Below are 27,855 nucleotides of genomic sequence, written 5' to 3'. Positions count from 1 at the left end.
CATAGTACTGTCCGTGTTCTAAAGCTACAGGAGGAGGTTGGTGAGCTCAACTTCTTGCCCTCTGCAGGACTGGTGACACCTCTGTCACCTCCAACGTTTGTTCTTAATAGCTCAGTGAAATTTTACATGCCTGCTTCTAAAACGGAGCTTAAGAGGTGACCACGGCTCTAATAAAAGTGTTGGGCTTCGTGACAAAGGCCGGTAATGTAATTCTGCAGCAATGAAAGCCAACACTGAAGGACAAAACTCTTGGAAATTTTGTTCTCCCTTGTATTGCTCGTGTCGGAAATTGGAAACGCGCACTGAGTCATGCAGATGTTGCTGAATGCTGAAGTCATTTGTGCCTTCAACATTTCATCATCAAAAAGTTGCTAGTGGGAAGTATGGGCTGGTTTTGCTGAATACTGGAATCGGGCATAGCTGAGTTGAGGCCTGTGTGCTATAAAATGCTCGGTTTTTTATGGTGCATAGCTGTTCTGTGTATATAGTCTGTAAAATCTGCTCAGGCTGAGGCTGTAGGTAATTTAAGTCGTCGTCTTAGGTGGTTCAGCTCTCCAGGGCTCTCTCCCAGGAGCAGACCCTCTGTCTGTCTTCGTCCTCAGCCTTGACACCACCTCCCTGAAAACCCTCTGGAGGAGGACTTCTGCCTCTGGGCTCCTGAGGAAAGAGTTGGTTTGGCTGCCGCAAAATGCTAAAGCAAACCCTAAGGTGCAAAGGCTCAATGCAGCCTCCCGGGCTGAGGGTGGTGGTAGTTTGGTGGGTGGGAGGCCTGTGGGTGCTTTGGACCTTGTTCAGGTGAAGCTTCGGCAGCAGAGCCACAGCGAGCTGCTCTTCTTCTGCTGCTGAGCATCGCGGAGTTGGGCTGGGATTTTTCCAGGGATCTGGGCATCCGTACATCTTAATGCGTGTCCTGTAGGCTTTTTAAGATGGCTGAGAAGAGATCTCAGTGCTGCTCACTGCTGAGTTATTCTGACCTCGTCCTTCTTCTCAGCGACATGTGCAGGCGTGCACCGGAGCTGTGGGGAGTGAGCTGCCGCAGGAGCTCTTGGGTGCCAGCTGCACGGGCCCCGGCTCGTGGACTGGAACCCGGGCAACAAGGCTGCTACTGTTGGACCCTTGCGTGCCGCTCTGTGCGTGGACACAGTCTCGGTCACGACCCACTGCTGCTCGGAGAGCATCCCCTGCTGAGCAGCTCTGTGCTGTGCGTGCATGTTGCAGGGCATTGGTGCCCTGCAGGTTTTGGTGCAGAAAGGGACGTTGTTCTGCAAAGAAAGTCAAGCCCAGATGGCTGAAATTTCTTAGGCTGGGCAGATCAGTGTGGAGGTGTCCAGTAAATAAAAAAAACCCCAACAGATTCAGCCTGGAAGCGAAGCCAGTGAGCAGCATCCTTCATCTCTTAGGGACGAGGCCTTTTTTTGCTTAACTTAATAGTCTCTGAAAGGGGGGCAGCAGCTGTTGCGGCTTTTCCATTTCGCTGTGCTTTTGGGAAGCTTGCCTTATCTCCGGTGGGCATGGCGTGGTGGCTGGAGGCAGGGCTAGGGCTCGCTGCCTGCTGCCTGCTTCTGCAGCGCGGGTGTCCCCTAGGAGAGGGGTGAGCGCCGCTGGCAGGGCTTGGCGGGGGGATGAGCTGGGGGGGTCGGCGCCGTCCCCTGGGCTGCAGAGGTGCCCAGAGGCAGCCAAGCCCGTTGCTCCTTTGTCCTGGTGTGGCTCCACACATGAACCCGGACATGGTCAAATTCATCTGCAACGCTAACAGAGGAGAGCAGGAGCTGAAGCCTGTGCGTAGCCACTGCTGAGATAACAGAGACCTCGTTACGCCCTGCTGCAGCTCGCTCTGCCTGCTGCCTCTTGCTTTTCGGGGGAGAGCAGGTTTTGAGTCTTTTTGGTTAGTTTGTGCTCCTCTGCCATCTTCCAGAAAGCACCTATGGAGGGAACGGGGCTGGTTTGAACAGGAGGGTTGTAACCTGCTGGACAATGAATTTATTAGCAGTGTGCGTGTTGGCAAACCCATAGAGCTGGGATGCCCCAGGGCTCTGGACTGTCTCACCATCCGCTGCTCCACTTTGCTGGGGAGGTTATCGCAGCTCAGCTCTCCCTCCTTTTGTGATTTTGGCCCTTGAGGAGGGGCAGGTTTAAAACAAGGCCCCAAAAGATGCTGGAGGAGCTTGGGCTGACCTGCCCTCTCCATCCCGCTCCCCACACTCATCAGCGCCGGAAGCAGCAGCTCCCAGAGCCGTCCCCGCTGCTTGCCGCGCTGCCCGCTGCTTGGCCTCCAGCAGGCTGGAGAAATAAAAAACCCTACGGAAGAGGGGTTATCTTCACCTACCCTGTGCAGGGGGTGAAAGCACCCCCGGTGCTGCCTGAAAGTGCCCAAAGCCAAAGCAGGTGTCGAGGGAGGTTGATCAAACCCCTCCTGCTCTGGATGTGCCGGGGGCAGAGCACCCACTCCTCGTGCCAGGGATGCCGTCAGCCGTCAGCACTTCATGCGGCATCTGTATGCATAAAGCGGGCAATGCCAGTGACCTGCCAAGGCTGCGGAGCTGGTTGTGTTAATTAACTTGGGCTCGTCGCCTACTGTAAGCTGTTTTTAGAGCTAGTCTCACCTCCGGCACTTAGACTTGCAGCACTTTGCTGTGGCTCTCTGTCCTCTGCCCCTGAGGTTGGGACATGTCAGGGGTGCCCAGCGGATGTGGAGATGGATGGCTGGCTGGTTCAGCAGCTGAGGAGCACTGGGAGGATTGTGTGCCCACATGCTTGCGTGGCGTTTGGGAGTACCCGACCCTTGCCTGTCACTGGCAAGCAAGCCTGGGCCTTTGAAGGCTGTGAATTATTTGCTGCTGGTGTTGAGTAGCACCAGCAGGGAGCTTTGACCTAGACTGGAGCTTTCCATGTGGCTTTGAAAACCTGGGATGCTCACAGCTGGGATGCGTGAAGCCAAAACGCTGTCGGCTGGGTGGACACTTTAGATTTCCTTAGGAGAAGTGTTTTGGTTTGGTTTTTACTTTGGCAGTGGTGCATGGGAAGATGCTGCAAGCCTGGGCTGAGGGTGCCTGCGCGGGCCAGCAGCGTTCCTGGACCGAGCCCCGGGATGGAGAGAAGTGCCGGGAGCAGGTGATCCTTCAGCACCTTGCATCCCAGGGAGCTGTGCCTGCCCAGTGGCATCTCCTCCCCACTGAGTCCTCATTAGCCCTGTGGCTAACGCCGCTGCTGCCTCCCTCGTGCGGGGTTGTCGGGCGATCAGCCTGACGCTGTGTGTCGGAGGTGGCGTGGCACAGAGGGTATTTCCAGTGACGTGCGTTAGACAGATGGTGCCCTTATACAGCCCAGAGCAAGACGTGCCCTCCCGACCAGCAGGATCCATCCATGTAATTTCCTTTTCGCAGGGCTCCCGGCCGGGTTTTTGTGCCGCTCTCCCCGCACGCAGCAGGGCAGCGCTATGTTCAGTGCCTGCCCTAAATAACCATCGCCCTGCCTGTGCATTAGCGCTCTGCGGTGCCTGGGGGGTGAGCTGCCTTGAAAATAGAAGTGCCTCCAACAAGACTTGCATATGGCTTTGGCAGAAACCCTCTCCCTGAACAGTGGGTGGCTTCCTCCGGGATTTCTGGGTCTAACAAATGGGTGGGACCAGTGGGCAGCAGGATGGGACAAAGCAGCGACGTGGCATCGTGCATGCAATGAGCCAGGACCGTTTCGGAGGTGGAAGGGAAGGACAAGAAGTGACAAGGAGATGGGCAGCATGCTGACCTGCTGCCTTTCCTTGGCTGCCAGTAATCTCTGGTCTGCATGGTCACAGCAAAAGCCAGAGTTTAAAATGAATGATGGGGAATGCTTTCCACATAGGCTAAAAATTCCTGCAAATTAAGATCCTGCCAGAATGAAGGCAATAAAAGCTGGATGGGTGATGGAGGTGCATTTTCCTGTGCACGGCTGCAGAGGCTCGCTGGTGTTTCCCATCCTGCTTACCTGGGAGGGGGCTTTCATATGATCACAGAGTGCTTTGCGTTGGAAGGGACCTTCAAAGATCATCCAGTGCCACCCCCTGCCCTGGGCAGGGACACCTCCCACCAGCCAATGTTGCTCCAAGCCCCGTCCAACCTGGCCTTGAACCCCTCCAGGGATGGGGCAGCCACAGCTTCTCTGGGCAACCTGGGCCAGGGTCCCACCACCCTCATGGTATGACGTTTCTTCCTTATGTCCGACCTAACCCCAGCCCCGTTCAGTTCAAAACCACTGCCCCTTGTCCTGTGGCTGCAGGCCCTGGTCAAAAGTCTCTCTCCCTCTTTCCTAGAAGCCTCCTTAAGTCCTGAGTGGCCGCAGGAAGGTCTCCCTGGAGCCGTGTCTTCTCCAGGCTGCAGAAGCCCAACTCTCTCAGGCTTTCTCCAGAGCAGAGGTGTTCCAGCCGTGGGAGCATGTTGGTGGCCTCCTGTGGGGCGTCTCTGCCAGGTCCATGTCTGCGTTGTGGTGGGGAGCCCAGAGGTGGAGGCTTGCGGGGGGTGTGAGGAGAGCGGAGCAGAGGGGGAGCATCCCCTCCCTGTCCCTGCTGGCCATGCTGCTGGGGATGCAGCCCAGGAGACGCTTGGCTTTCTGGGCTGCAAGTGCACATTGGCGGCTGATGTCCCATTTGTCACCCACCAGTATCTCCTAGTCCTTCTCTGCAGGGTGCTCTCAGCCCCCTCTCCTTTGACCCCTTCCCGTGGATGGCCGTCCTGTTGGCTGTGTGCCGAGGTGGCACGGGGGTGGCAGGCTGGACACACGTGCCATGGCAGAGCTACCATCTGCCCCCTGCACTGTGGCAGAAACCTCTGGACAGGACCACGTCCTGGGCTGCGTCCCATGAGACATGGAGACAAGCCACGCTGTGGCAGGTGCTGGGGATGGGTCAGGAGATGGGCTGGTGCCCAAGGCCAGACTTTGTGGCACAGAGCTGGAGTTGGCAGAGCTGGAAGGAGCACGGAGAAGGAGTGGTACAGTGGGTGCAGGAGGTCAGCTGGAATAACAGCCCCATTTCCTCTGAGAATTCTCCCTGAAATGCAGCCCACCATCCAGCAGCCTAACAGCTGCACTGAGCTAATGATGGCACCCCACAGCTGAAAGCCCATGTGTGGAGACTGCTGGTGGCGGGGGCTGTCGGGGACGTCCCTGTCACTGGCCCGGAGAGGCTGGTCAGGGTGGTGGGAAGGAGGATGCCATGACCTGGGGGTGTGTATGTCTGGGGCAGCGTTTGCGTTGGCAGCTGCATCTTCCGTCACTTGCGATGTGTGTCCCCAGGATCTGTTGGCATTACGTGTTTCTGAGATCCTCGGCAGGGGTACTGTAAGTGGGAGTTTCTGACTGCTCGTGCCATTTGGGGTAACGCTGGCACAAGGCGGGCAGAAACTGTGCCCATTTGCATGCGCTGGCCAAACGTCCCTCGGTCCAGGAGTTATGACTGAAATGCTGGTAGCTACATCCACTAAGGAAACATTCATCCATGCAGACGTCCGTCCTAGCTTTAGGAGATAATGCTTTTTGGCCTCCTCGGTGGCGAGAGCTCCTGCTCACGTGTGCCAGCGGTGCTCTGGCGGTGGTGGAGAGGGCGTAGGCATTGCTCTGTGTCCGTTTGTGGACCCCAGACGGACCTTTGCTTGCAGCTGGCGGCGGCTGTGCTGGTGAAGCAGGGCTCGTTCACAGGCCGAATGAATGAGACGTTGGCAGCGGAGCTGGGACTCGAGGGTGACAGATGTTGCTTTGCTAAGGCAGGTTTTGAGTGAGGCTGGAGCTGCAATGGTAGGGGACGGTAGGTGGAGAGGGCACAGGTCCCTCCAGCCTGGCTGCCTGGTGGTGTTGGGGTGCAGGAGGGGTGTAATGGAGCCCATGGCCAAATCCTGCCCTGGCTGCAGGGCTGTGCGGGTGCTGCTGGCTGGGGCTGTGCATCCAGCTCTGCACTGAGCCTGATTCATGCTCCAGCTCTTGGTGCTGGGCTGTGACCGCTGGCAGGGACCTGCCTCCACTCCCCAGTGTGAGAGCAAACTGACGAACTTTGGAAACAAAAAGCTTCAGGAAAGAAGCTGAGTCCTGCCTGTCACAAAGGACAGGGCGATCTGCAGGGAGCGTGCAGAGCTCTCCACAAGTCCAGACAGGTACAGCCATGTGCGCTGGCAGCCCAGAAACCCCCCGCAGCCTGGGCTGCATCCCCAGCAGCGTGGGCAGCAGGGTGACGGGGGGATTCTGCCCCTCTGCTCCGCTCTGTGAGACCCCCCCGCAGTGCTGCCTCCAGCTCTGGGGCACCGACAGCAGAAGGACACGGAGCTGTTGGAGAGGGGCCAGAGGAGGCCCCGGAGATGCTGGGATTGCTGGAGCCCCTCTGCTGTGAGGACAGGCTGAGAGAGCTGGGGGGTTCAGCCTGGAGAAGAGAAGGCTCCGGGGAGACCTTCCAGCCCGTTCCAGTCCCTAAAGGGGCTCCAGAAAATATGGTGACAAAAATTTTTCGCAGGGCCTGTAGCGATAAGACAAAGGGTAATGGTTTTAAACTAAAAGAGGGAAGATTCGTCGAGATATAAGGAAGAAATTCTTGACTGTGGGGTTGGTGAGCCCCTGGCCCAGGTTGCCCAGAGAGGTGGTCAATGCCTGGACACATTCAAGGCCGGGTTGGACGGGGCTCTGAGTAACCTGATCGAGTTGAAGATGTCACTGCTCATGGCAGCGGGGTTGGACTAGAGACCTTTAAAGGTCCCTTCCAACCCAAACTATTCCATGATTCTATGCCTGTGCAGGCAGGGGACCACTGACCCCTCTCCCCATCCATGCTCCCAGCACAATGGTGTATTTTCAGCAACACAGGGAAGAGATCCAAGTCAAAGCAGGAGAAAGCTCTGGGTGCTTATCCACAGGTTGATCTCGCCCAGCTCCATCAAAATCTAAATGCATTGACCTGTTCCCAGGCTGGCGGCTCCCGCCGTGCCCCGGTCTCACTGTGCGGGTGGCTCCTGCCAGCTGGGTCCTGGTGTGGGGGCCTGGCCGTGGCCCACATGGACAAATTCTGAATTCCTGGCTTCAGGGAATGTTTCTTCTTTGTTTTCTCTTGAATCATGATAGCTCTCCTATCTTGAGATCTTTGGATAAGCCATTTGTGAAGCGCTTGCCAAAGCGAAGGGTGCCACAGGCGGTGGCAGGGCTGAAAGCTGAGGTCTCCTCTGGGTGACTTCACCCAAATCAGTCACCCTAGGTTGAAAAGCCAATTTTAGGGGGAAGGATAGGTGTTTCATCTGACTTATTTCAAGGTAAGAGGTATCTCTCTGGAGACTGCATTGGCTAGGTCTGCAAAGTGTGAAAGGCCTGCGGGGGGACGTGTAACCATCTGCAACGTGTGGGGCAATTACAAGATGCGCAGAGACAGTCCTCTCTCGTAAATCTTCTCCATCTTACCGGCTCCTTGTCTCTAGTGAAGACGGAGTAAGAAGAAACGTTTCCACCCCATTAATTTTCCATTTCCCTCCATCATGTACCTGCTTTAGATAATAAGCTTTTAAATGTCTCCTTATACAGAGGACTGTAAGTTTTCATTCCCCTGCGAGCTCGCGTCCTCTGCCTCACTGGGGCGGGAGGTGTTTTCATCTCTGGTGACAATGACACACACGATACTGCAGACAAGGACAACCCCTCATTTGCCTGCTGTGGCTTTACTAGTTCCATTGTGTTTTCTGTTTTCTCCCATCTTTCCTGCACTCCGCAGCATCCCTCGTGCTTTCCCCTCCTGGCTGTTTGCTCGGCCTTTGTGCACAAGCACAGCTCCGTGTGGCTCATTAAGTTGCCCCCTCCATCTCTCTGTAAATGCGTAGGTATCGTTAGTCTTGTTCTGTGCTCGCCAGGGGAGGCCACGCAGTGTGGCAGCTGGCTGCGGTGGCGTTTTGCGTTATGCCTTTTTTGCTGGAACTGGCCGTCCGCTGCTCTCTTGGTGTCCGTAGTGCTCTGGTGCGGCAGCGCCGGGGGCATCCCACGCTCTGGCTGGCGTTTGCCCCAGCTCCTGGGAGCAAGTGAGCAAAGGAGAAGGGGAAGATGCCCTTGAGGAGCTCCTGAAATGGAGCCACAAACTTTGCAGGAAGCACTTGTTGATGCCTCTCTCTGTGTCCTTGCAGGCGAAGGACAGCGACGATGATGATGAAGTCACCGTCAGTGTGGACCGGGACCGCTTCATGGATGAGTTCTTTGAGCAGGTGGGAGTTTTGTTTCCCCAGTGCAGCTTTAAAGCCAGTTCAGAGCTGTCTCTTGGCACCGGAGCGGGCTGCGGCGCTGTGGCACGGGCTCCCACTGCAGGCAGGGAGCAGCGGTGGAGGTGGGCATGGAGGTGCTGCCCCAGCTAACGCTGCTCAGCTGATGCTTGGGGTCCTCGAGGGTTGTGCTCAGAGTGCTCATTAGCAGGAAAAAGGCTTCTACGCAGACCTGAGGCTGTCGTGGGCTTACCTGGCCCTGTGGGTGTTTTGCTGTGCCACCTCCTCCTCCAGAAATGGAGCAGGTGAGCCTTGCAGCCTGATACTAAAGCGGACTGGCTCTCAAACCTCTCCTGAAAGCACCTCTGCAGAGTAGCAGTTTCTGCATGGGACTGATTTAATTTTGTGCCTCTCGTTACCGAACAAGAGGTTGTCTTCTGGCATGTGGGTGGCTGTAAGATCTGCATGCGGATTTTTAGCACACCCTGAGCATGGCATGTGTGTAGGGGGTGTTAAAATGTATCCGTGCAGGCAATGGAGTGGGGAATGAAAAAAATCTGACATGCAGATGGAGGAAGATGAGCAGAGCGGTGGTGTGAGTCGAAAGAGAAGACAGAGCTAGAGGGTGGGCAGCCCAGCAGGCAGAGGACGCGAGCCGAGGTTCCCCCTCTCGGTGACGCCAGCGTGTCTCCTTGTAGCACAGGAGTGCGAGGAAGATGCCAGCACCCATTTGCTGGCAAATTTGGCTTCCCTGGTCTATGGGTGAGGGTCAAACTGGGCTTCTCAGCTGCTGGAGCAAAGAGCCATGGCGGACTGAGCCAGGACCAAGCCTGGCTTCAGCAACGGCAGCAATTGGACGTGCAACCTTGCTGGATGTGCAGAATCTGGGAATCCGTAGGTCTAATGCTAATTTCAATAAAGCTCAAATGTTTCCCAGTGTATCACAAAGGATGCAGGATGCAGAGTCTGTATTACATTGCTGTGACTGCAAAGCTGTCAGCTGTGATGTGGAAGGTCTGATTTCATGGTGGTCCTATGGTTTCAGGATCCAGATGGGAAATATTTGTCCAGGAGGACGTTTGCTGTGGTTCAGATGTGTCGTGGTTGCTTTGGGATAGGGTTTAATAATCCCTCCCTTTCCAAAAGTCCGGGCCTCTCACAGGAGACCTGTCTTGTTGTCCATCCCCACAGGTGGAAGAAATTCGAGGGTTCATCGATAAAATTTCGGAGAATGTGGAGGAAGTGAAGAGGAAGCACAGTGCCATCCTTGCTTCGCCCAACCCCGATGAGAGTGAGTGAGCCGTCATCTGCTCGCATCCCTGTGGGCACCTGGCTGCGCTGGGCTGGGCCGCTTGCGGGGTGGTCGGAGTCCAACAGAAGTCCTCTTGTCTTCAGGTGGCTGTGGCTGGAAAGCCACAAGCCACCAGGGTGGCTGATGGCTGGCGTGAGGGAGGGCTGGGACTTCTGTGGGAAGGAGAGGGAGGGATGGCTGATGGCTTTCTGACCTTGAGAGGTGGTGAGGGTCCAGCGAGGCTGCTGGAGTGGAATTCCTGAAGGATGGGGCAACGTGGAGGCTGAAAAGAGCAAATGGCTGGTTTTATGTTGGTTGGCTGTTGTCTTGTATACACGGATGAGGCAGCACTTGCAGAACAGGCTGAGCAGTGCCTGCTCGGCCCCTACTGCCTCCTTGGTGCAGCTCTTCTTTTGAGCCCGCGATGTGCACTTGTTGTGGTGCGCCCTCTGTCCTGAAGGACATTTTGTTGCTGGCTGGCCAAAGAGTCTGTCCTTTCTGGACCTTACTGATGTATTGCTGTTTTCTTCCCCAGTCTTGTGTTCCTGAGAAGAGGTTTGTGGCCAGGCACAGAAGTTAAGTATAGCAGCACCCAAGAGGTGGCAACATTTGGGAGTCTGCAGGATCTGGCTGAGTTAGAGCCGTGGGCGATGGGATCCCCTGTCCTCAGGTGCAAGCAGTGCCTCTCCCTGGGGAGCTGGAGGAGCTGGCACTGGCAGAGCACCTGGGGCTGGTGGGGCCAGCTGGGCTTCCTTAGGGCAGAGGCTTTCCAGCTTTGGTGTCTGCAAACCCCTCATTGGGGAGCAGGTGGGACCGAGATGCTGAGCTGTGCGAGGGAGAGCAAGGGCGAGCACAGCTGAGCGAAGCTGCTTACCTGGACTGGCTCACCTGCTGAGGGACATCATTTCAAGGTCTGCTGTCCTTTGGTCTTGCCATAAGCCCACGTGGGCTCTCCTTTGCCCACATTCCCTGTGGTGCTGGTGGTCGCAGGGCCGGTGGTTGCAGGGGTGACCATGCAGGGTGGCTCTGGGCTGCTGGTAGCCCTTGTCCTTGGGAAAGGTGTTGCTTTGATGGGCCAGTGGGTGGCTGCCGAGGAGCTGAACACCACTTGTGCCCTCCAGGCTGCAATGGCCCTGGCTCAAAGGTGTGATTAGGAAGTTGGAAAGCTGAGACTAAGTCTCTGTCTTGCCATCCACCCTCCTCCCGTCTACTTCTCTTCATTGGCCGAGTGCAATTCCACGTCTGCTCGTGTCCAGCTGTGAATTGCTTCTAGAGGTCCAGCCCTACATCAAATCAATAGGTATTGCTAATTGCTTGAAAGAACCTGTTCCTTCCTAAATTGTCTCACACTCCCCTCTCCTGGCAGCTGCTCCTCAGCTCAAGTTCACTTGTCTGAGTCTGGAAGCAAGGGATTTTCTCAAGGGAATTCACGTGTCTCAGACTGTTGCTCAATCATCCTCCAGGCTCTTTTGGTCTGCGCTCGCGCTGTAAGATTTTGCAGTGTCTCTGTTTGGGTGTTTTCAGGGAAGAGCTGTCATTGCTTTGCTTCTGGCTGCTGGGCTCATACAGCCTGCATGGACACGGTGTCCGCTCGGAGCTGAGCCACAGCTCAGGCTGCAAAGGGCGCTCATGGCCTAAAAGCAAAATAATCTATTTAAAAGTCTGAGATGTGCAGCAACCACGATAGCGTGACATTGACGTGACTTCCAGAAGCATCCAGGACATTGGGAGTGCTTCTGGTTTTGTTTTACAATGTTACCTTCATTTGGTGGTGTAGAAAATTCGGTTTATAATGCCAAAAACTGTTTGGGCAGTGAAAGAAGAGGCTGCACCCTGTTGAGAAATTAGTGTTTTGTAATATTGTGGTGTGTCCAGGAGGTGTCGTGGGGCTGATCAGGTACTCAGTGGTCGATAGACTCACAGAATCACAGAGGGGTTTGGGTTGGAAGGGACCTTCAAGATCACCCAGTGCCACCCCCTGCCCCGGGCAGGGACAGCTCCGACCAGCCCAGGTTGCTCCAAGCCCTGTCCAACCTGGCCTTGAACCCCTCCAGGGATGGGGCAGCCACAGCTTCTCTGGGCAACCTGGGCCAGGGTCCCACCACCCTCATGGTATGACGTTTCTTCCTTATGTCCAACCTAACCCCAGCCCCGTTCAGTTCAGAACCACTGCCCCTTGTCCTGTGGCTGCAGGCCCTGGTCAAAAGTCTCTCTCCCTCTTTCCTAGAAGCCCCTTGAAGTCCTGAGTGGCCGCAGGAAGGTCTCCCTGGAGCCGTGTCTTCTCCAGGCTGCAGAAGCCCAACTCTCTCAGGCTTTCTCCAGAGCAGAGGTGTTCCAGCCGTGGGAGCATGTTGGTGGCCTCCTGTGGGGCGTCTCTGCCAGGTCCATGTCTGCGTTGTGGTGGGGAGCCCAGAGGTGGAGGCTTGCGGGGGGTGTGAGGAGAGCGGAGCAGAGGGGGAGCATCCCCTCCCTGTCCCTGCTGGCCACGCTGCTGGGGATGCAGCCCAGGAGACGCTTGGCTTTCTGGGCCGCAAGTGCACATTGGCGGCTGATGTCCCATTTGTCACCCACCAGTATCTCCTAGTCCTTCTCTGAAGGGTGCTCTCCATCCCTGCATCCATCCATCCATCCCTCCATCCATTTATCCCTCCATCCATCCCCCATCCCCCAGTCTGTGCTGGTACTGGGGATTGCCCTGATCCAGGTGCAGGACCTTGCACTTGGCCTGGTTGAACTTCATGAGGTTCACGTGGGCTCACACCTTGCATGCATCACCACAAATCAGCAAGAGCTGCTTCACCACAGCTGGCTCCTCCCAGCTGAGTGGATGCTGCATGGTGTCTCTGACCAGCCTCCAGCTCCCCCAGGTTGCTGTGTGCTGGGGCTGCTGGTGGGGTGGTGTCAGCTGAGCCATGTTCCTAGAGCAGCACCCATGTGCCAGCATCACTGGAGTAGGACGTCCACTGTACCTGAGCGCTGCTCCCTTCTGTCCCTTAGTACCTGGGGGTGGGGTGTTGGAAATGGTCCTCAGGACGGGAGACAGCCTTGGACATAGCTGCAGGGGTCTGCTTAGATGATCTAGAGAGGCATTAAACTCAATGTGGCCTTGTAAGAGCAGGACATGTGCCATCTCATGGGACCGCGGGTAAGCTCTTGGGATAACTCAGGATAGGAGCCCCTGGGAAACGGTCCTCAGGGACAAGGGGGCAGAACAGAGCTGGCAGATCTTCAAGGACGCTTTCCATAGAGCACAAGAGCTCTCGATCCCCAGGTGTAAGAAATCAAGCAAGAAAGGGAAGAGACCGACATGGCTGAGCTGGGACCTGCTGGTCAAACTAAAAGGCAAGAAGGAACTGCACAGGCAGTTCAAGCAGAATCAGGTGTCCTGGGAAGAGTATGGGCATGCTGCCCGGGTATGTAGGGATGAGGTTAGGAAGGCCAAGGCACGGCTAGAGCTGAACTTGGCAAGGGATGCTGAGAATAACAAGAAGGGCTTCTACAGGTACGTCAACCAGAAAAGGGAGGTTAAAGAAAGCGTGCCCTCCCTGATGAGCAAGAATGGCAAACTGGTAACGACAGACGAGGAGAAGGCTGAGGTTCTCAACAACTTTTTTGCCTTGGTCTTCACTGCCATCCTCTCTCCTCACGCCTCCCGGGTTGAAGGACCGCAAGATGGGGACCTGCAGGACAAAGTCCCTCCCACTGTAAGTGAAGACAAGGTTCGTGACCACCTGAGGAACCTGAACATACACATGTCTATGGGACCTGATGAGATGCACCCCAGAGTCCTGAGGGAACTGGCTGATGTAGTTGCCCAGCCACGTTCCCTGATATCTGAAAAGTCATGGCAGTCAGGTGAAGACCCCGGTGACTGGAAAAAGGGAAACATCGCACCCATTTTTAAAAAGGGTAGAAAGGAGGACCCTGGGAACTGCCGCCCTGTCAGCCTCACCTCTGTGCCTGGGAAGATCATGGAACAGATCCTCCTAGAATCTATGCTAAGGCACATGGAGGACATGGAGGTGATTCGAGACAGCCAGCATGGCTTCACCAGGGGTGAGTCCTGCCTGACCAACCTGGTGGCTTTCTACAATGGAGTGACTGCATCAGTGGACAAAGGAAGAGCAACGGATATCATCTGTCTGGACTTCTGCAAGGCCTTTGACATGGTGCCCCACAACATCCTTCTCTCTAAGCTGGAGAGATAGAGATTTGGTGGGTGGACTGTTCGGTGGATAAGGAACTGGCTGAATGATTGCATTGAGAGGGTAGTGGTCAATGGCTCAATGTCCAGGTGGAGAGGGGTGACAAGAGGTGTCTCTCAGGGATCCATACTGGGACCGGTGCTGTTCAATATCTTCATCGATGACATAGACAGTGGAATCAAGTGCACCCTCAGCAAGTTTGCTGATGACACCAAGCTGAGTAGTGCGGTCAATGTGCCAGAGGGACGGGATGTCATCCAGAGAGACCTGGACGAGCTAGAGAGGTGGACCCGAGCAAACCTTATGAAGTTCAACAAGGCCAAGTGCAAGGTCCTACACTTGGGTGGGGACAACCCTCGTTATCCATCCAGGCTGGGGGATGAGGTGATAGAGAGCAGCCCTGCGGAAAAGGACTTGGGGGCACAGGTGGATGAAAAGCTGGACATGAGTCAACAATGCGTGCTTGCAGCCCAGAAGGCCAATCGCATCCTGGGCTGCATCAAAAGAAGCGTGGCCAGCAGATCCAGAGAGGTGATTCTGCCCCTCTACTCTGCTCTGGTGAGACCCCACCTGGAGTACTGTGTTCAGCCCTGGAGCCCTCAGCACAAGGACATGGACCCGTTGGAGCGGGGCCAGAGGAGGCCACGAAGATGATCCGAGGACTGGAGCCCCTCTGCTGTGAGGACAGGCTGAGAGAGCTGAGGGGGGTTCAGCCTGGAGAAGAGAAGGCTCTGGGGAGACCTTCTAGCCCCTTCCAGTCCCTGAAGGGGGCCTACAGGAAAGCTGTGGAGGGGCTGTTTGCAAGGGCATGGAGCCATAGCACGAGGGGCAATGGTTTAAACTAGAGCAGGGCAGGTTGAGATTAGCCATTAGGAAGAAGTTCTTTACGCTGAGGGTGGTGAGACACTGGCCCAGGTTGCCCAGAGAGGCGGTGGAGGCCCCATCCCTGGAGAGATTCAAGGCCGGGCTGGATGAGGCTCTGAGCAACCTGATCTAGTTGAAGATGTCCCTGCTGACTGCAGGGGGGTTGAACTAGATGGCCTTCAGAGGTCCCTTCCAACCCAACACATTCTATGATTCTGTGATCTTTAAAGGTCCATTCCACCCCAAACCATTCTGTGGTAACTGATGATGTACCACTTGTAGCTTTTCCATTTCCCAGCGACTCACTCAGACCCAGAGCTGAATCGCTCCATGTCTGTCTGCTCCTTCAACCCCTGGTGAGATGCACAAAATGTGGCAGAAGTTCAACCAATGATGGGATTAGCCTTGGCTGGAGCTCAGTCCTGTGCTTTGGTGGGGTGGAGGCGGTGCAGGGCCCCGCGGGGGTGAAGGCAGTGCAGTGGGGGACAGTGGGTGCTGTCATGGTGCCCGGCAGCCCCCCCACTGCCTCCCTGTGCTCCCGAGCCCCACGGAGAACCTGGTAATTAATGCAAAGGCTTGTAATCCATGGAAGTGAATTTATTGAGCTTAATTTGGAAATTAAGAAGCAATGTTTCTATGAGGCATGAGAGGGGGATGCAGCCAAGGGGCACTAAAATGTCATCGGTGAGAGGCTGGTCTTGGTGTGTTCTCACTGGTTTTGCTTTTTAACATGTGAATGACAATTTAACAAGCGAATGACACCTGTGGTGACAATCAAGGCAAGAGGTTGCTTTTTGGAGGGCCCAAACCTGCGGGGCATTTGGGGTGCTGCTTGTCCCTTCTGGAACAGCCCCTCAGTTATTTCTTCGTGATCTCTGAGCACTTCAGCATCTTGTGAAACCTCCGCTACAAAGGTGATGGGGAGTCGTCCTTCAGGACATCAGAAGAAAGACACAGACTTCTCGTTCTTGTCTGGAGGGAAATGCGCTGTGCGTGGCACAGCTCAGTTTGGTGAGGTGCAGCTCCTCTGTCAGGAGATACAAACTCCTTGAACACCACCGGCAAGTCCCTCCTAGAGCTGGAGGATCTTGGAGTGGGGCTTTGGAAGATCAGGGCAGAGCTGGGCTGGCAGTTTGGAAAATGGATGAACAGTGGTTGGAGGTGCCGTTGGAGCACTGAGTGGAGCTGGGTGCATGGATGTACAGTGTCTGCTGGCTGAATTGTTTGCTGCTTTTTCAGGGTCTCTTGGTGAAAGAGAGAGATTCCACAGGTACAGTCCTACTGTAACCTGTGTCTTAAATGGCTGTGTGCTTAGGTGGATGTAAGCCCTTGGTGCTCTCCTGCATGTGCTCTGCTGTTGCAGAAGAAGGAGAGGTCCAGGTGTCTATGGGAGACCTGCATTTACCCACCTGCCCGGTGCGGGGCGGAGGTGCTGGGCTGGATCCATGCTGCACAGAAGGACTCATCCCTCTTCTGATCACTCTTCTGGCTGCACAGACTGTTCTCAGATCCACATTGCTGCTGCTGCCTGGGCTTATTTTGGCACCCGGTGGGGGTGCCTCCTTCCCTCCCTCCCTCTCTTCCTCCATCCGTCTGTCCCTCTCTCTGTCCCTCCGTCCCTCCTGGTACTGGGGGTTGCCTTGACCCAAGCGCAGGACCTTGCACTTGGCCTAGTTATATGGCAAGGCGTGGAGTGGATTTGATGGACATAAAATCACGAGCGGCCCAGGGAGGTGGGACAGGGTCTGGTTGCTCACCACACCTCCCAGAGCAGGTCTGGGGGTGGGGAAGACACCAATGGAGCTGGTAGATGGTGAGGTCCCCACCAACAGACGTGGTTCTTCAGCCCCACTGGGGTTGGCAGGGTGTGGTGTGGTGCCTGCTCGCTGCAGGTCCCAGGGAGCGTGTGCTTCACTGGGCCCTGCTTTTGTGGGCAGGGGGAGCCCCGTCTTCCTCCCCTGTCATGGTCCGTCCTGCCTCCAGCACTGGGAGCGGTCCGTCTGCTGCTCGCCTTTCTCCTGCCGCATCTTCGAGGCAGATGAGTTGATGCTGAAATGAGAAGCCGTGTTGTGGCAAAGGTGTGCTGCTTTGTGCTGGCAGTGGCATCAGGCGTGGGCGCTCATGGGGACGGTGGGAAGGAGGTGCCGTCTGCTGGCCTGGCTCTCAGCATCCTGCATTCCTGTGTCCTGCTCCTCTTCATCCTCCAGGCAGGTCCCTAAGGGAAGGTGTTCTCCGCCTGTCTTTGCACCCGATGCTTGGTGCAGCTGTGGCCGGGGATGGCCCCATGGCTCTGCCAGCTCCCCCACCGTAGCAAGCCTGGCGTGAGACGGAGAAGCTGAAGGAGTGCTTGGTGCAGGGATGGGGGTTCCTCTGCCCACCGGGGAGGCGCAGGAGCTCCTGCAGAGTGGATCGACACCTTGGCTTGTGCATGCCAAGCGGAGCTGCGCTGCTGATGCCTGTGGTTGTTACAGCAATGCCATGCTGTGCTCAGGGGCTGCCTTGGGTGGCTGCGTCCTGTCTGTGTCACAGAGAGACGCTTTTCATCACCCTTTTGTACATTTCTCCAGCTCCATCTTGAGCGAGTTTTGCTTCTCCTCCCGGTAATTCTTGTTGAAGGGCTGCTTTAGGGCTTAATCTCCAGTGGTCAGGAACCATCTTCTCATTTCCAGCCGGAGTCTATTTATGATCGATTTACATACCAACATCATCCCAAGAGCAAACATATGTAGCTTAAATAGCTGTTTGCCCTTCTGGCTTAATCCTGGCAGGCCCATGCAGCAGCTCAGTCATTTTGCAAGGGTTTCATGCAGTCCCTGCCTGCCTTATCCCTGTCACCTGCCCCAGCTCCGGTTCTGAAGGGCTAGGGTACCCCGGGGCATGAGGTCATTAGGGTTTTTGGAGGGCGCTGTCTGCTGATCAGCATTTCTTGAGCTTTTTTGTACTGGGTTGCTCTTCTCTTACCTTGTTGTGTTGCTACTCCCATGGAAGTTGGGGGTCTGCCTGTGTGGGATGGGCCAGGGCTTCCCATGGCGAACTGGTGGGCACTGGGCCCGGGCACATGCAGGCGATGAGTGTTTGAAGGAGATGGACAGAGCGGGGGTCGGTGGGTCGTGGTGGCACCTCTGCCCGTGAACGAGAGGCGCAGCTGTACATTGGGTTGTGGATATGGCTGCCCAGGGAGTAGACAGCCCAGCCCTCCCCAGTGTCTCCAGAAGCTGGGGAACAAGCTGGCAAAACGCCTCCCTTGAGTGCCAAACCAGCTCCTGGCACCAACTCAGTGGGTGTCGTGGGGCGCAGGCGGGGCAGGGGCTAGTGCGGGTGCAGGGATCCTCATGGTGTGGGTGCAGGGGTGCTCACACTGGTCCTCGCCTTCCCTGGTCACTGCCACCACTCCTAATGGACCTGCGTGAGGCTCCTGCTGCTGCGTTGTGCCTGGCATAGTGGGACCCGCTGCCAGCCCTTGGGTGCTGCCCACAGGAATAGGACTCACGGACTTGCTGTGCATCATCCCAACACCACAGCAAGGATGCCTGGGATATCTCTGTCCTCTCTCCCACATGCCCGCGTGGCTTTTTCTTTTGTGTCCCTTTGATGTGCCACGTGTTGGTCCGGGTGAGATTCCCTTGGAGCATGCAGCAGCTGTGCACTCCCCCCTGCACGCTTTAGGATCGCCGGCACCGATTGTCTGCTCTGCCATCCTGAACAGCGCTGGGTGATGTGCGACACTGAGTGAATGCAGAGTAAATACCAATTAACTGTAGTCTGATTCATGGCAACGTAAAAAAAGAATAAAAACCAGCTGCTGTGTAATTATTTTGGGCTTAATTTAGACCAAATAGTTAACGGCACTCCTGGAAGACGTATTGTCGCTGCCACAAGGTGCAGCTTTTGCTGAAAAACTTGATCTCCTTTGGGCTGTGCACCCCATGGCACCTCAGAGCCCATTGCATGATGGGCAACGAGGAGGTGACTTGTGGAGCAGAAGCCTGTCCTTGCTGCAGCTGTCGTAGCTCAGGAGGGCTCCTGTGGCTTCTTGGCTTTGTGTGTCTTCATAGAATCATAGAATGGTTTGGGTTGGAAGGGACCTTTAAAGGCCATCTAGTCCACCCCCCCGCCATGAGCAGGGACATCTTCAACTAGATCAGGTTACTCAAATCCCTGTACAACCTGGCCTGGAATGTTTCCAGGGATGGGGCATCGACCACATCTCTGGGCAACCTGGGCCAGTGTCTCACCGCCTTCATTGCAAAACATTTCTTTCTAATATCTAGCCTAAATCTCCCCTCTTTTAGTTTGAAACCATTACCTCCTGTCCTACCGCGACAGGCCCCGCGAAAAAGTTTGTCCCCATCTTTCCTATAAGCCCCCTTTAAGTATTGAGTGGCTGCAGTAGGGTCTCCCCGGAGCCTTCTCTTCTCCAGGCTGAACCCCCCAGCTCTCTCAGCCTGTCCTCACAGCAGAGGGGCTCCAGCCCTCCCAGCATCTCCAGGGCCTCCTCTGGCCCTGCTCCAACAGCTCTGTGTCCTTCTGCTGTTGGTGCTCCAGAGCTGGAGGCAGCACTGCAGGGGGTCTCACAGAGCGGAGCAGAGGGGCAGAATCCCCCCCTTCGCCCTGCTGCCCACGCTGCTGGGGATGCAGCCCAGGCTGTGGGGGGTTTCTGAGCTGTGAGTGCACATTGCCGGGTCATGGCCAGCTTTTCACCCACCAGTATGCTCAAGCCCTTCTTGGCAGGGCTGCTCTCAGTTCCCAACCTGTGTTGATTGCCCTGACCCAAGTGCAGGACCCTGATTGAACCTCATGAGGTTCACATGGGCCCACGTCTCGAGCTTGTGAGCAGCGTAGCCTTGGAACAGTACCACAGCCCCAGTTCTTGCTGTGTCCCAAGGGGTTTGGGACTGAGTGACTGACAGGAGGCAAGCAGCCCCGGGGGTGAGAGGAGATGGGGCCATCACTGCCCTGAGCCCTGCTGCCCGTTGCACCCTCCTGGGTTTCATAGAATCATAGAATCTTTGTGGTTGGAAAGGACCTTTGAGATCATTGAGTCCAACCAAACAACCTACGATCTCTGCCACTAGAGCATGCCCTGAAGTGCCAAATCTAGATGTTTCTTGAATCCCTCTGGGGATGGTGACTCAACCACCTCCCTGGGCAGGCTGTTCCAGTGCCTGACCACTCTTTCAGTAAAGTCATTCTTCCTAATATCTAATCTAAACCTCCCCTGCCGCAGCTTCAGACCATTTCCTCTGGTCCTGTCATTATTCACCTGGGAGAAGAGGCCAACCCCCACCTCTCTCCAACCTCCTTTCAGGTAGTTGTAGAGGGCAATGAGGTCTCCCCTCAGCCTCCTCTTCCCCAAGCTAAACAGGCCCAGCTCCCTCAGCCTCTCCTCATATGACCTGGTCTCCAGACCCCTCACCAGCCCGGTAGCTCTCCTCTGGACATGCTCCAGCACTTCAATGTCCCTCTTGTACAGAGGGGCCCGGAACTGGACACAGTACTCAAGGTGAGGCCAATGAGAGGGAATACGGCACCTGTGTCCCTTGCAGTGCTGGCTGGAAGAGTTTAGCCCTTCTTGCCCAGTGGGTTGGCCAGGCTGGGGCTCTTCCAGCAAGCGATGGGTTCAGCAGGCTGGTTGCTGCCTGAGGCACAGGGCTCTCCTCGGGCTATCCTCACCTCTCCCGGTTGGATTCGTTGCTGTTGGTGCCGGCAGGGCCCTGGAAGCCAGGGCTGCAGCACTGGCCCGAGCAGGTGGGATGCTGGGTGGCATGGGGACACGCGTTGCAGTGGCACTGCTCCTGGGTGTTGCATGCTTCTGACTCCAGCCTGTGGCTGAGTTTCTCTCATCTGCTTACAGCAGCCAGGATCCCCTCCCCATCCCTGCTGTGCTCCACGTGGCATGAAAATGACTGTGATTTCTAATGCTTTTGGTTCTCAGGCTTGGCATTGGTGGGGGAAGCAGGCAAGGGGGACTTGAAGGCCAAAGGGTGAAAGAGCAGAAACATGGGACTGCCTCCGGAAGCGCTGGGAAAAGGAAACGTCAAGATCAGGGGGATGCAGCCTGGCGTCTGCACAGTGAGCCCTGCCCTGCACTCCTGCCTGCTCGTGGCTTTTGCAGCGCTGACACTCTTCAGAGTCACGTCCCGCCTGTATGAGGGGACGTGTCGCCCCGCGGCGCCGCTCAGTGCACAGCAGCGCGCCCTCGCCTCGGGGCTGGCACACTGCAGGGCGCTGGGGGTGCTGCCTGTGCAGGGAGGCGAGGGCAGGGACCCCGGGGTGGGGTAGGATGCTCCCCAGCAGACCTCGTCCAAACCCAGCAGTGTATCCTTTGCAGCTAGATCTCAGCTTTCTCTTGCTAAACCTCCATTGTCTCGGGGTTGACACCAGTGGATAATCCGTTATTTGCAGAGATGAGTTTAGGAGGGCTGAGATGAGCAAGCCGTAAATCCTGTTACTCTGCTTTCCCGGGATTACTTCGGTGCTGCTGTACGCTGCAGCATGGGGAAAGCTTTGTGCTCTCTAGGCATGACGAGAGCAGGGGAGTAGCCTGGATCCGGCTGGCAGAGCAGGAGGAAGAGGAGGGTGGCCAGAGATTCTGTGATCTTCTAGGTCGCCAACATCACCAGCGCCTTGGGATCACACCGCGGGCACCGCTGCGGAAAGGGCTTCCTGCTGTGGAGGCAGGGGGGTTTCCAAGAATTGGCTTTACAAAGCTGCAGCTGATTTATTGAGAGATGAAAAAGTCAGGGATGGTGAATTGGAAACGGCTGGAAACAGCTTGAGGAGGAATTGCTGATAAAAACCCATCAGGTTTTGGGCAGCTGGGAAAATAGCGCTTGCGCATGTGTCTTTGGGTGACCTTTACCCACGTGGGGTGGGGTGGTGTGCGTGGTTGTATTTCGGGTGGAAGGAGGGGGAGGAGAAGGAATCGATTGAAGTGGAGATTTTAGGCAAGTGGTGGGAGGAAGCAGGAAATCCCGAGTGCTGAAGGACCCTGAGAGCTTTTACAGTGTGGAGAACCAGGAGCGCAGCGAGAAGTGCATGTGGGCTGAGTCTGGAGGAGGAGGTGAGACAGGTCTCTGGCATGGGCGCTGTTTGGCTGGGTTGGTTAGGTAAGCGGTCACATGCCAAAGAGCGGACATTATGCTAGACAGGGCTGGTGTTTGCTAGAAGCGGCTCCTCTTACCCGCTGGGTCCTGTCGTGTCCAGGTTGGAAATGGGGAGTCCCCGGGTCTGCTGTGTTGTACCCTGGAGCAAACGGATGCAAGTGCTCCAGCCAGTTTGACTGTCCATGGTTGGAGAACAACGTGCATCGACTCATAAAGATGTTGAGGAGAAACTGGGAGAGCGACCGATGGGCTGACAGCCGAGGTACCCAGTGGGAGACTAAGCAGCCTACTGGGACAGCAGGTTGGATGGTGATGGGACCGGCTCTGGGACACTCCCGCAGGGAGCAAAGTTCTGACAGTCTCTCTTGGTGCCAGGGAGCACCCAGCTACACAAGCCCAGCCAGGGAGTGGGATTGGTATCAGGGTGTGTGGCTCACTGCTGGGAAGGGATGCCTGTCCCATCCCTTATAATTATCGGTGGAGAACAGAAGTTCTCCTAAAACCAGTTCAGGAAACAGCGACCGGTGTCTGAGTGGTTCAAGCTGGGAAATCAGAGAATAATCACAGAATGGTTTGAGTTGGAAGGGACCTTAAAGGTCATCCAGTGCCACCCCCTGCCCTGGGCAGGGACATCTCCCACCAGCCCAGGTTGCTCCATGCCCCGTCCAACCTGGCCTTGAACCTCTCCAGGGATGGGGCAGCCACAGCTTCTCTGGGCAACCTGGGCCAGGGGCTCACCACCCTCACAGACAAGAATTTCTTCCTCACATCTCATCTAAATCTCCCCTCTGTCAGTGTAAAACCCTTCCCCCTCGTCCCCTGGCTCCCCTCCCTGCTCCAGAGTCCCTCCCCAGCTTTCCTGGAGCCCCTTTGGGGACTGGAAGGGGCTGGAAGGTCTCCCCGGAGCCTTCTCTTCTCCAGGCTGAACCCCCCCAGCTCTCTCAGCCTGTCCTCACAGCAGAGGGGCTCCAGCCCTTGGATCATCTCCGGGGCCTCCTCTGGCCCCGCTCCAACAGCTCCGTGTCCTTCTGCTGTTGGTGCTCCAGAGCTGGAGGCAGCACTGCAGGGGGGTCTCACAGAGTGGAGCAGAGGGGCAGAATCCCCCCCTTCGCCCTGCTGCCCATGCTGCTGGGGATGCAGCCCAAGATGTGGCTGGCATGTTGCTGGTTCATGTTGAGCTTCTCGTCCACCAACACCCCCAAGTCCTTGTCCTCAGGGCTGCTCTCCATCTGTTCTCTGCCCAGCCTGGATTTGTGCTTGGGATTGCCCCAACCCAGGGGCAGGACCTTGCACTTGGCCTTGTTGAACTTCATGAGGTTCACATGGTCCCACCTCTCCAGCCTGTCCAGGTCCCTCTGGGTCCCTCCAGCACATCGACTGCACCACACAGCTTTGTGTTATTGGCAAACCTGCTGAGGGTGCCCTCGATCCCACTGTCCATATCTCTAACAAAGATGTTAAACAGCACCAGTCCCCGTACCGACCCCTGAGGAGCACCACTTGTCACTGATCTCCACTTGGACATCGAGCTGTTGACCACAACTCTTTGCACATGGCCATCCAGCAAGTTCCTTATCCATCAGTCAAATCCATGTCTCTCCAATTTAGAGACAAGGATGTTGTGAGGGACTGGGTCAAACACTTTGCACAAGGAAAGCAGGAACCAGTGAATTGAGCTGCTCTGCCTCAGCCTGTGACAAACACTGGGCACGTCTGCCCAGTGCGGGCAGGACTTGCCGAGCTGCCCAGCGCCCTTCCCTGGTGTGGTGGATGCTTACTGCTGAGCTTCCTTCACTCTTCCAAGAACGAGACTGTTCAGAGTTCAGGCAACAGGTCCAGTGCTTCTGGAAGTGTTCATGAGATCACTATGACCTTCTTACTTCTGAATAAAGAAGTAAAGGCACCTGGAATAGGATCGTGGAATAGTCCAGTCCCATTGTGCTGGCCTGTTGTATGGCAGTGGGGCTGTGCGGCACACGGAGCTGTACCGAGGGGCAGAAACCACCATGCTCGAAAAAGAGGAGAGGAAGGAGAATATTGAAAATGTTGTACTCGGTGCTTGAAAACAGCGCACAGAAGCTTGGCCTAATATTATGATGTGGTAATGCCAAAAAAAATATTCTTAGGGGAAGGTGTGGAATATAATCCTGTTCCTTTTTTAAAAGGTACTTAACACAGCATATTTGATTGAACTGCTGCGGTAATCAAGCGTTGGAATGTTCTTCCAAATCTTTTCAGCTCTTGTTTTAGGAGAAAATACTCACGCAGAGAATATCTCCTGTTTCCCCCTAAGCTCCCCCCCTGCAAAAAAACCCCCTGTATTTCATTGCCTCGCGATTCTGCCCACCTTCAGCATGTAGCTCCTTGCCTACTCTCCTGACACGTCGTGCCAGCCCTCTCCCTCTCGGGTCTGTGCCGCCGCACTCCCACTGCACCCGCCATTTTGATCCCAGAGGGTGCTGCCTGCCTGCCTGCTTGCCTGCCTGCCCTCTCCTTGGCACGGCTGCCTGCCCTCTCGTCGGCACTGCCGGGCTCCGTGTCCTGCCTTGGCGTGTGGGTGCATCCGCAGCTGCACAGGAGTAGTTGGAAAGAACCATTTCCCTGCAACCCAGGAAGATGATTAATCACCGCAGGGGGTCCTGCTGCCCATTTGTCATTAATTGGGAGCCCTGCCGAGAGCTGGTTGGCAGGGGTCTGCCTCCTGGCAAGTGCTTGGGAGCCGCCGATACGGAGCAGTCGCTGCTCCGGCAGCTGCCAGCTCCAGCCCGTGAGAGCAGAGCCCTGCTGCCTGCACAGAGCTGGCCGCCTGCCCAGCCGTGGGCTCATCATCTCCACTGGCAGAGGTGGCCTGATGTTTATTGAGGGCATCGGAGGTGCTGGCAGGAGCACCCGCAGGTGGATCCAGGCCCTTCCTCGTGCCTTTGGGAGCTGCTGCTCTCCAGCCCTGCTCCTGCTTGTGCGGATACCCGCGGAGGCATTCATCAGCCCTCCCACGGGGCGTGCAGGGACAGACACACGGTGACCACCACCAGCCCTACCATCCCTGCGCCAGGCACGCAGCCTGGGCATCTGTGGGACATTCCCGTGTGTGACAGTGACCTCTGATTTCCCAAGCTGGGCATTGTTTGTGGCAGGGAGCTGCGCAAAAGCTTGATTAGGACTTAAGGTTTATTTTTGCTTCCCCTTCTCAGGCTCCTTTGCTGTCTCCCCAGGTTGCCCACACTGGGTGGCTTGTGTCCCCCTCCCTTCTGCCCAGCTTTAGGTGTTGGCGCAGGAGATGCAGTAGTAGGAGGAAGCCATATGGGCCTGGCATGGAGGGATTGGCTTCATGCATGTTCCAAAGCCAGGACCAGTGCGTCCCCTGCCTTCTTCCCCCGCCGTGGAGGTGGATTCTCTCCGTCTTATCTCCTGGGGAGGCTGAGGCTGTTTGCTCAGAGAATTCGGGGGGAATAGTAGAGAAGGTGGTTGCTTTGCAAGTTTAGGGAGAGCAGGGTGCTGGGGTGGGCTTTGGGTGTCAGGGCTTCAGTCTGCAGATGGGAGATAGCCTGCTCCAGCGTGGGCTCTCAGTCAGGTAACACTTTCCTTCAGGGCACATCCCCCTGCCCTGGCGTGGGGTCCTCCATGGCTGCAGGGGGACAATCTGCATCACCATGGTCTTCTCCAGGGGCTGCAGGGGAGTCTCCCCCCGCTCCTTCCTCACTGGCCTTGGTGTTTGCAGACCTGTTTCTCTCACGTTTTCTCACTCCCCTCTCACAGCTGCTGTTTGCCCAGTGTTTTTGATCCTTTCTTAAATACGTTCTCACAGAGGCACCATCACGGTCACTGATGGGCTCAGCTTTGGCCAGTGGTGGGTTTGTCTTGGAGCCGGCTGGCACTGGCTGTGCCCAGCAAGGGCGCAGCTCCTGGTGTCTTCTCACAAAGGCCACCCCTGTGGCCCCTCCACAGCCAACGACTTCTCTTGTAAACCCAATGAACCTTTGTAAAAGCTCAACCTTCTTAGGCTTAAAAATGAATTAGTGGCTTGCTCATTAAACCAGGCCAAGCTGTGGTCCTTGGTCATCAAACCTCACACCGTTCACACCGGTGTGCCATTAACTCCCTTCCCATGTAACGAGTTCGTTGTGCTGGTGCCTCTGTGTGTTCCACGTTCCCGTCCCCACAGCCCCCATACTGCTGGCTGTGAAAGTTCATAAAATCTTTCTTCTGTGTCTGAATAACACAAACTAGGCAGAATTTGGGATCACAAATGAGCAATTGCAGTTTTCTGGTTTAGTAATTGGTCTTGTAACAGAGGTGTCTGGGACAATGAAATGATTCCGTTTTGTCCTGTGCTTTAATCATAGGATCGTGGACTCACAGAGGGGTTTGGGTTAGAAGGAACCTTCAAAGATCATCCAGTGCCACCCCCTGCCCTGGGCAGGGACACCTCCCACCAGCCAACGTTGCTCCAAGCCCCGTCCAACCTGTCCTTGAACCCCTCCAGGGATGGGGCAGCCACAGCTTCTCTGGGCAACCTGGGCCAGGGTCCCACCACCCTCATGGTACAACGTTTCTTCCTTATGTCCAACCTAACCCCAGCCCCGTTCAGTTCAGAACCACTGCCCCTTGTCCTGTGGCTGCAGGCCCTGGTCAAAAGTCTCTCTCCCTCTTTCCTAGAAGCCCCTTGAAGTCCTGAGTGGCCGCAGGAAGGTCTCCCTGGAGCCATGTCTTCTCCAGGCTGCAGAAGCTGAACTCTCTCAGGCTTTCTCCAGAGCAGAGGTGTTCCAGCTGTGGGAGCATGTTGGTGGCCTCCTGTGGGGCGTCTTTGTGTTGTGGTGGGGAGCCCAGAGGTGGAGGCTTGCGGGGGGTGTGAGGAGAGCGGAGCAGAGGGGGATCATCCCCTCCCTGTCCCTGCTGGCCACGCTGCTGGGGATGCAGCCCAGGAGACGCTTGGCGAAAGTGGGCTGCAAGTGCACATTGGCAGCTGATGTCCCATTTGTCACCCACCAGTATCCCCCAGTCCTTCTCTGCAGGGTGCTCTCCATCCATCCATCCATCCATCCATTTATCCCTCCATCCATCCATCCTCCATCCATCCATCCATCCATCCATCCATCCATCATCCATCCACCCACCCCCAGTCTGTGCTGGTACTGGGGATTGCCCTGATCCAGGTGCAGGAGCTTGCACTTGTCCTGGTTGAACTTCATGAGGTTCACATGGACCCACTCCTCCAGCCTGTCCAGGTCCCTCTGGATGCCACCCCTTCCCTGCAGTGCATCAGCTGCCCCACTCAGCTCGGTGTCACCTGCAATCGGTTGCCCTCAATCCCACTGTCTGTGTCGTTGATGGAGATACGAAATAGTATTGGTCCCAGTATAGACCCTTGAGGGACACCACTCCTTACAGGTTTCCGCTTGGACATTGAGCCATTGACTGCAACTCTCTGGATGTGGCCATCTACCCCATTCCTTATTCATCCATCAAGCCCATATCTTTCCAATTCCAGTTTCTCCAAGTACCTCTGGTTTTCCCTCTGGTGAGAGCTCTGCTCCAGTGCCAGCTCACTTCAGCTGTGATTCAGCAATTGCGCTGGAAACCAACTTGCCTACGCCGGCGTCTCTCTCATTTCTGCACTGGTTTGAACCTGCAAGATTATGGCCAAGCCTGTGTTTGCTAGCAGTGCTAGCTGTGAGGAGGTGTGCCGCAGCCGTCGGGGCTCATGTGTTTTTCCAGAGCACTGTGGCCAAGCGACGGCTCGCCTGCCATGCCGCGGGGAGAGGGACGGCACGGGTGCCTTGCGTCCTGCCCTCTGTCTGGCAGGGTGCACGCAGCCGGCTTGCGGCAAGCAGTGAGGTGAAACACCTGCAGCAAAGCAGCAAGGAGAGGAGCCATTCCCGCTGCCCGCTGCTGGGACAGCAGAGTGCCTCCCAGTGTTCCAGCTGAAGATTTAAACAAAAGTCGCCCTCTGCAGATAAGGTGCTTGCAGGCTGCACGGCTGGGTTGCGGGTCCTGTGTCCCTGCATGCTCTGGGGTCTGCAAGGGGCTGTGCACGCATCAGATCTTCCGTCAATACCCCCACCCCAAATCCTCCCCCAAATCACCAGCCCCCCGTGGCGTTTCTCCAGACCCAGCTTGCTTGGAGCTGACTTGCTGGGTGCTGGCTGGAGAGCTGCATGTGTGCCCAGCGGCTGGGTGCATGCCCAGTGTTGATGATTTTCCTG

At 56.2% G+C, this 27,855-nt stretch overlaps 1 protein-coding gene across 3 annotated transcripts in view; it reads left to right on the top strand.

Annotated features, from left to right (window-relative positions):
- Positions 1-27,855, top strand: part of STX1A (syntaxin 1A) — a 97,217-nt gene that overhangs the window by 9,450 nt on the left and 59,912 nt on the right. For 2 of the 3 annotated variants that reach the window (XM_054209020.1, XM_054209019.1), the window contains exons 2-3: positions 8,115-8,192; positions 9,378-9,477. In XM_054209020.1, the coding sequence (XP_054064995.1) occupies positions 8,115-8,192; positions 9,378-9,477 (178 nt within the window). Of the gene's footprint in view, positions 1-8,090; positions 8,193-9,377; positions 9,478-27,855 lie in introns of those variants that run through there. The other variant, XM_054209021.1, reaches the window with a different exon arrangement.

The sequence above is a fragment of the Rissa tridactyla genome, chromosome 7 (genome assembly GCF_028500815.1).
Source record: "Rissa tridactyla isolate bRisTri1 chromosome 7, bRisTri1.patW.cur.20221130, whole genome shotgun sequence".
In the NCBI taxonomy this organism is placed as follows: Eukaryota; Metazoa; Chordata; class Aves; order Charadriiformes; family Laridae; genus Rissa; species Rissa tridactyla.
The sequence above is the reverse complement of the archived record's forward strand: the minus strand, read 5'-3'. Positions and strand labels throughout refer to the sequence as shown.